This window comes from Hippopotamus amphibius, chromosome 15 (genome assembly GCF_030028045.1).
Source record: "Hippopotamus amphibius kiboko isolate mHipAmp2 chromosome 15, mHipAmp2.hap2, whole genome shotgun sequence".
NCBI classification, from domain to species: Eukaryota; Metazoa; Chordata; class Mammalia; order Artiodactyla; family Hippopotamidae; genus Hippopotamus; species Hippopotamus amphibius.
The window spans coordinates 10,083,268-10,092,440 of record NC_080200.1 but is presented as its reverse complement, the minus strand read 5'-3'; the positions used below and the strand labels follow the sequence as shown (position 1 = coordinate 10,092,440).

At 34.9% G+C, this 9,173-nt stretch overlaps 1 protein-coding gene across 1 annotated transcript; it reads right to left on the bottom strand.

Annotated features, from left to right (window-relative positions):
- Positions 1-3,005: 3,005 nt before the first annotated feature.
- On the bottom strand, positions 3,006-3,971 carry LOC130836213 (olfactory receptor 7E24-like). Its single transcript, XM_057708287.1, has one exon. It carries the CDS (start codon positions 3,939-3,941, stop codon positions 3,006-3,008), a length of 936 nt encoding a protein of 311 aa, XP_057564270.1. The 5' UTR covers positions 3,942-3,971.
- Between the last annotated feature and the right edge of the window lie 5,202 nt (positions 3,972-9,173).

Genomic DNA, 9,173 nt, shown 5'->3' with positions numbered 1-9,173 from the left:
ATGACAGCCATAGAGCAAAGAGGAGGCCCCACCCAAAATGCAGTGCAGGTTCGGGTCACAACACCAATCACACCCCTTATTAAAGGGATAAGAGCACACTGAATAAGACATGGCAGGCATTCATGCAAAAAGCAGCCCTCAATCCAAAAATACTGAACTCACACAGTGAACACAGAAGTGCTCCCGTGTAAAAATGGCCTTTCAAGACCATAGTAGATAACAGTTTCTTCCACATGCATATATATAGAGAAATGTAAGTAAAATGAAAAATCAGAGGTATTACTCCCAATTAAAAGAGCAAGAGAAATCCCTGGAAAGTACAATGAAGCAGATGTCACCAGTCTACGAGACCCTGAGTTGAAAAAGGAGGTAATAAAAATGCTAAAGGGATTAAGAAAAGTTATCAATATAAACACTGATCACTGTAACAAGGAACTAGAAACTACAAAAAGAAACCAATCAAAATTAAAGAACTCAATTGCTGAGATAAAAACCAAGCTAAAAGCAATGAAGAGAACACTAATTAATACAGAAGAACAAATAAGTGCTCTGGAGGATAGAATAATGGAAATCACACAATCAGAACAACAGACAGAAAGACAAGTGGCAATAAAATAAAATAAAATAAAAGCAACATATGAAATCTTACCAACCCACGCATACCAAGTATTCCAGAAGAAAGAGAAAAGAGGATCAAAAATGTACTTGAAGAACTTATGTCTGAAAACTTCCCAAACCTAACGAAGGAAACAGATATCCAGAGAGAGGAAGCACAGAGGGTCCTAAACAAGATGAACCCAAAGAGACCCACATTAAGACATATCATAATTAAAATGGCAGAAATTAAAGGTAAAGAGAAGATTCTAAAGGTAGCAAGAGAAAAACAAAGAGTCAACTACAATGGAACCTCCAAAATGTTATCAGCTGATTTCTGTACAGAAGTTTTGCAGGCAGAAGGGAGTGTCATGTTGTAGTCAAAGTCCTGAAATGGAAAAACCTGCTACATAGGATACTCTGCCCAGCAAGATTATTATTTAGAATAGAAGGAAAACCTAAGAATTTCTCAGACAACCAAAACCCGAAAGAATACAACAATCCTAACCTAACCTATAAAAAATATTGAAATTGTGGAATGTCTTCTCTAAAGAGAAAAGAAGCAAGAACCTGTAGAAAATTTAAAAAAAAGCACAATAAGAAAGGCAAATATATAAAAGGATTGAAGATCACTTAAATAAGCCAGTACATTAATTAAAAAACAATAAAAAATTACATAAAAGCGATTATAATTATAATTATGGCAAAAGGAGAAACATGAAGACTTAAAATAGGACATGAGAATCACAAAATATGGGGGTGGGAAATAAAAAAATGTAGATCTCTTAGAATATGTTTGAATTTATATGTCTAAGGTAAGTACATCTAATTATGGGTTGACATACTTGAAAATCAGGGTAACCACACATCACAAATGAACAATACATTCACAAAAACCAAAAAGGAAGGAAGTCAAGTAAAATACAAAACAAATCATCAAACCAGAACATGAAAAATAAAGAGAAGAAAGGAACAAAGAAGAACTACTACATCTACTGGAAAACAAGGTTTAAAATAGCGATAAGTATATAATTAACAACAATCACTTAAAATGTCAATGGACTAACTGTTCCAATCAAAGGACATAGACTGCAGATTGGATTTGGATTAAAAAGCAAAAATCTAGATATGCTGCCACAGATACTCACATTAGGGGGAAAGACACACACAGATTGAACATGAGGGGATTTAAAAGAATATTTCATGCAAGTGGAAAAGACAAGAAACTGGGATAGCAATACTCATATCAGGAAAAATAGACTTTTAAACAAAGTCCACAAAGAAAGACACTAAACAATGATAAAGGGATCAATACAAGAAGAGGATATTATGCTCTTTAACATATATGCAGGTAATAGTGGTAGATACTATGTATAAAATAGATAACTAATGATAATCTACTATATAGCTCAGGGAATTCTACTCTGTGCTCTGTGGTGACCTCAATGGGAAGGAAATGCAAAAAAGAGGGGATATGTGTATACATAGGGCAGACTGATTTTGCTGTCATGTAGAAACTAACAAAACATTGTAAAGCAACTATACTTCCATAGAAATTAATTTTAAACAAATATGGTGAATGTTAACAGACATAAAAGGAGAAATTGACAAATATAAAATAAAACTGGGAGACTTTAACACCCCACTGACATCAAAGGACGGATCTTGCAGACAGAAAATCAATAAAGCAGCAGAGTTCTTACATGACACAATAGAATGGTTGGACTTAATTGATATCTACAGAACACTACATTTAATAAAAACAAAATACACATTCTTTTGAACCACACATGGATCATTCTGTACAACTGACCATATACTAAGACACAAAAAAGTAATGTCAGTCAGATATCCAAGATAAAGCACTAATGGTGTTCAATTAAATTATTGAAAATATATCACTCTCAGAGTAAATGAAAAAAGGATATCTACATTGATTTCTTTCTTATCATGTGCATATATTATGTGTTTACTCCTAGAATGTTTACTCCTAGAATGTTTAAGGTCCTATGTGTTTAAAAATGAAGATTTGAATGGATGAGAATTTAAAAAAAACACTGGTCCACCAAGCTAAAAATAAATAAGAACTGTGGAAAAGATGTACATTTTAAATATATAAAGAGTGTTGTTCAAATAGTAAGGATCTTTGGGTATCAATGATAAGTTATAATATCCTGATTGACATGGTAAGAATCACTCATATAGTAATTAAGATGTAGAAAGTATCCTAGAACTCTCCCCTAGTCGCATTAAAGAAATACCCAATAAGTAGTAGTTGAGATTAAGCAAGGGGAGGTGTGAAGGGCATAGAAGCTACAAAAATGATGTGATGATTGAGGTAGAATTTGTAGGTCTACATACTTAATTTTTCTACATTTTCCAACCTACACTCCAAATGGGTGGCACAGGTACTAAGATGAGATTTCTTTGCTAAGGAACCTCCAAATGGCCCTTTTGATGTCTCTGTTCCTCAGACTGTAGATGAAGGGGTTCAGCATGGGGGTGACCACAGTGTACATCACTGAGGCCACTACATCCTTCCTGGGAGATTTTGAGATAGTTGAACTGAGGTACACACTAAGGGCTGTTCCATAAAATAAGCAAACAACTGACAGGTGAGAACCACAGGTGGCAAAGGCTTTATACATCCCACCTGATGAGGGGACTCTGAGAATGGAAGAAACAATTTTATAGTAAGAGAAAAAGATCACTAAGAAAGGGAGAAAACCAAAGACAGCACCAATAAAATATATGACTATGCTATTGGTGAAAGTGTCAGAACAGGCAAGCTTGAGGAGTTGAGAAGGGTCACAGAAGAAATTAGAAATTTCCACATCCTTGAAGCAGGTAAGTTGCAACACAATCAAATTGTGCAGCTGGGACTCCAAAAGACTAAGGAAAAAAGACACCAAAACTAAGAAGCCACAGAGGCGTGGGCTCATGATGACCTGGTAGTGCAGTGGGTGACAGATGGCCACAAACCTGTCATAGGCCATCACAGTCAGAAGCATATCATCCATACATCCAAAAAGGATTAACATAGACATCTGTGTCAGGCAGCCCTCATAGGAGATGACTCTGCTGTGAGTTTGGATGTTGACAATCAACTTGGGGACCGTGGTGGAGATGAAACTGATGTCAGCCAAGGATAGGCTGGAGAGGAAGAAGTACATGGGGATGTGGAGGTGGGGGTTAGAGGTGACAGCCAGGATGATGAGCAGGTTCCCCAACATCGTGACCAGGTACATGGACAGGAACATAATGAAAAGCAAAGGCTGCAGTTCTGGATCATCTGAGAGACCCATGAGGAAGAATTCTGAGACACTTGTTAGGTTTCCAGGTTCCATGTATCTTGAACTCCTTTGGAAAAAGAAAAGAGGACTACAAAAAAAAAAAAAAAAAAAAGGAAATGAGTAAATGAACATGCAGCACTGTGGCCACATTTGGATTCAAGCAATTCATTTCTAAGGTGATACACCCCACTACCCTCAGCAATATTTCTCAGTGTGACAAATTCTATCTCTTAGAACTATTTTCTCACTAGTTTCTTCATTATTCACCTCTGTCTGTACTCTCTTACTTTGTAAAACTTCACTGAAAAGTGAAAGGGAACAAAAATATTAGAGATAATACATCCATGTTCTCAGTTAAATACAGCCTACTTCTTTAGAAATAATACAGAATGAGATATTCCCTCCTCCCCTTTAAGAAAAAATATAATTTGAATTTAAAGAAATTGTCATAGTTATATAAATCTTATCTTGCTCAAATACAATTCTAGATATTTCCTTCCTTTCGAATATCTACAAATTTCTCTGAAATGCAGGAATGTGTAATCTGGATTCTAAATTAAAAATGAGCATTCATAATCAGAGCAGAGTTTTATATGATATTCAGAATTTTATCATTCTTTGTTTTTCTGTCTTCCCTCCTTCATGAAATAAGTGATGACTCAAATATCAGGGTGGTCTTCTAAAAGTGTATGCATCATATCTTCCAATTTGTTGGACTTCAAATTTTGACCAGTATGGTTTATTTAGGTGCACCTGATAATACAGGGTTGGTGACTGTGAATGTGACATTAGCCTACAGAGCACTGCCAATGATTAAACAATAACTGAATTTATGAAACAACCTTGACATTTTTTATTTTATGCATGGTGATTTGTTTCAATTCAGTACCATCTCAGTAAAATGTCTGATGTGTGAGCCCACTTTCCTTTTATTGGACCCTGTTCTGTACTGGTGGGATAATAGTACATCATTGGTATTTTTGCCTGGTTTCCTGAAGTGTGGTTGACAAAATTGCGTATATTTGGATTGTACGATATGAATTTTTTTTTTTTTGGCTGCACTGCGTAACTTGCATATCTTAGTTCCCTGATGAGCAATGGAACCCAGGCTTAGAGCAGTGGAAACTTGAATCCTAACAACTGGACCACCAGGGAACTCCTCATATGAAGATGTGTAAAACATATACAAAATGATGATTTAGCATACATAGGCACGGGAATGATTACCAAAATCAAGTTAATTACTGTATACGTCACCTCACAGTTTCTGTGTGTGTGTGTGTGTGTGTGTGTGTGTGTAGTAACAGTTTAGCAGATGTCTCTTAGCAGATTTTAAGAACACAATACAGAATTATCAATTATAGTCATCAGGCTGTGTATTAGATCCCCAGAACTTATTCATTTTGTAACTGAAAATTTATACACTTTAACCAACATCTTCCCATCTTCTCCACCCCCTACTCCTCACAACTACACTTCTAATCTATGGTTCTGGAGTTTGATTTTCTTAGCTTCCACACATAAGTGAGATCATACAGTATTTGACTCCCTATGCCTGGTGTATCTATTTCAATAAGCATGGTATTCTCCAGGCCCATCCATGTCACAAATGGCGGGATTGCCTTCTTTTATGGCTAAATAATATCCCATTGTTTACACATATGCACCACATTTCCTTTGTCTATGCATCCGTCAACATAGACTTTTGCATATTTTCACTATTTCAAATAATATCTCAATAACATGGGGGTGCAGATATCTCTTTGAGGTTCTGATTTCACCTCTTTGTCGTACACCCTAAAGTGGGTTGCTGGATCTTAGAGTAGTTCTATTTCAGTTTGTTGCAGTTTTTATTTTTTCTTTCTAAGGAATCTGCAGTCTGTTTTCTGTAATGGCTCTACCAATATTTATTTCCACCAACCAGGTAGACATGTTACCTTACCTCCACAGCCTCATTGACATTTGTTGTCTTTTCTTTTTAATAATAGCCATCCTGACAGATGTGAGGTGATACTTCATTTAAGTTTTGACTTGCATTTCCTAATGTTAACTAATGTTGGGTGACTTTTCATGTGCCAGGTGGTCTTCTTTTCCTGATCATAAATCATCTTATCGACATTGATGAGTTTAGCACCAGTGACAGTCCCACAGCCAGGTCAAGACCCAGCCTTCCATGTCTAGTTCAGAAAACGTCATATTAAAGCTTCTTGATAAAGGAATTGCAATTCTTATACTTCTGCTTCCCAAAGGTAATTTTAGTTCATTATATTGATATGTCAAACGATGACTTAACTGAGAAAAAATTCAAAATAGAATAATGTACACACATAAATGCAGTTGCTTTATCTATAAAATTGTGATGCTAATTGAACATACCAACTGGAATATTATAAGAATTTATCAAAAATCATTTATATTGCTTAGGCCATTATTTTCAGGTCCATTTGACTGATAATTTGCATGTGCTTATTCTAAAATACACACCTACCCCAGCCTAAGCATATAGGATCTCTACACATGACTTTCTATGTCTCCCTACTGTGAATCTGGGCTAGAGAAACACTGCCTTAGAATACTACCCAACAATAAAATCTGCATTAATACTACCTATTAAAAATACTTCCTATTAATACTATCATCAATACCCACAACCTATTTGTAAAATATAAACATTTAATAACATTTACTTTAGATCTTATGTTTTATAGAGATTTGAAACATTACTAGTAAAATTTGGCCTTTTTTAGTATCTCATCTCCATCCTATTCCTCTGCATACCTGTCTCCGAGAGCAACCAGCGTTAGGAAGTTGAGGGGTGTATTTTCTTCTCAGTGTTTCCATAATGTCAATATTGATTTACATACTCATAACCAGCTTTCTTAAAATCCAACCTAAACAGAGTACTACCCTTGTGGCCTCTAAAATATGCTTGTTTACCAAAACTTTGTGGTGAAGTCTCTTTGTGACGTTCATACAACTACTTCAGACATTGTCTTTACGCACAATTTTATGGAAGGAAAGACACCATTTGCTTCCATTCAAATATTTATACCTACGTATTTTATAGAGTTATATATTTACAATAGCCAAGACATGGAAACAACCTAAATGTCCATTGGCAGAGGAATTGATGGAGAAGAAGTGGCACATATATACAATAGAATATTAATCACCCATAAAAAGAACTAGATAATGCCATTTGCAGCAACATGATGGACCTAGAGATTATCATACTGAGTGAAGTAAGTTAGACAGACAAAAACAAATATCATATGATGTCATTATTTGTGGAATCTAAAAAAAAAAATGGTACCAATGAACTTATTTACAAAACAGAAATACAGTCACAGATGCACAAAACAAACTTATAAGTACAAAAGGGGAAAGGGAGGGGGAGGGCTAAATTAGGGGATTGGGATTGACACGTACACACTACTATACATAAAACACATAACTAATAAGGACCTACTGTACAACACAGAGAGCTGTGCTCAGTATTCCGTAATAACCTATATGGGAAAAGAACCTGAAAAAGAGTGGATATATGTATATTTATAACAGATTCACTTTGCTGTACACCTGAAAATAACACAACATTGGAAATCAACTATACTCCAATATTTTTAAAATTAATAATATTAACATAATACTTAATATATATTAAAATGTGATACTATAATTTAATGTTTTTACTTATTTGTTAAATACTTAACTTATATCACATATATTATTTTATATTATATTATTATATACATCAGTTTCTTCTTACAACATTTCTATGAAATTTCTTGTCTCTCTCTGTAACATACAAAGGACAATTTGTATTAATATGTGAGTGTCAATTAGTTGTTCAATTACTAAGAATTGGTGCATGTTCAGGTTTACTAATATTAATTGCCTAAATTCATTTCAATACAAAAAGCATTTTCTATAAACTACATCCTCTTTTATTAACATATCATATGAAAATATTCTTGAAATTTGTCTTATGATCATTTCGTGATAACTGCACATTATTTTTTATCTTGTATAGGAGATCTTTTCAACCTTAGATTTAAAAACTGGACTGCAATACATGACTATTCACATAAAACCCTATATTCCATCATGTTGGTGCCATTATGGCCCCTGTAAACTACTGCCTCATTCCCATAATTCACAAGTCAAATTTCCAAACAAAAGGAAAATGAATCAATCATTCTATCTTCATTTTAAAACTGGGACCAAAGTAGGTCAGAAAGGAAACACATCAACTACAGTGGAGGTGACTGAGAACCGGTGCAGGAATAAGCAGATCAGTATTTGAGTCCTGTGTCTTTTACCCCCTATAAGTGGAGTGTGTGCAAACCTCTCAACCTCTTTGTGCTTCTGTTCATTCCTGAAAAATAAGAGTCCAAATCACACCTCTCGACCATACATTGTACCTAAGAGAATTTTGGCGCTTCCCAAATATTTGTTTTATTTATTTTTTTGTAAACAATTTCTATTAATTTGGGATAGTGTGTTTAGTAAGGAAACACAGTCCCCCAAATTTAATGATGTTTCATGGATTATATGGCAGCGAGATCGAAGGGTTTTCTGTGTCAGAGCTGGAGCACGGAGGACACGTAATTCTAAAATGTGCCTCAGCCCATAGAATATGATGCACCATCCCCTTCTTTTCTAACTCTTTTCCCCCCAAATATATGAAAATCTCTGCAGTGGTGTCTCAATCATTGAATGCTACAGATGCTACTCAATGGAAAATAATAGACCCACAGAAAGTCCATGATGTAGACACAAATAAACACTATTTTATCTTCTCTCTTGTCCTGTGGGACATTCCTGAAAAGGGTGAAAACACAGGGAGGAATGGTCCATTGTGTGGAAGTTGTATTGCCCACACTTTATTTCCATGGAGAATGGAAGGAATTATTCTATTCTTAAAGGTTTATTATTATTATTATTATTATTATTATTATTATTATTGGTGCCAACTCAGTGCTACCAAGGTATCGGATCCACAGAATCAGAAATAAATGAGCCTCAGTCATTTCTCTTCATCCCTGAGAAAGATGCTTGTATAAACGCAAATAAAATATCCTGTCAAGGATATAGGAAAAATATAACATCAGGTCATCAGACATTGAAGTCAATGACATGAGAATTAGCCTTATCATGAGAAATATAAAAACTGTATCCTGCCCTTTCCGTGTCCGTCCATCATATAGTTATTGTAAAGAGGGCATCCATTATTCATTTATTGCTCGTTAACAACTAATAAACTCAGTTAATCCTAAGTTCAGA

What these genes read in the sequence shown, in the direction of transcription:
- LOC130836213 (XM_057708287.1), bottom strand. Translation starts at nt 3,941, where the DNA reads ATGGAACCTGGAAACCTAACAAGTGTCTCAGAATTCTTCCTCATGGGT.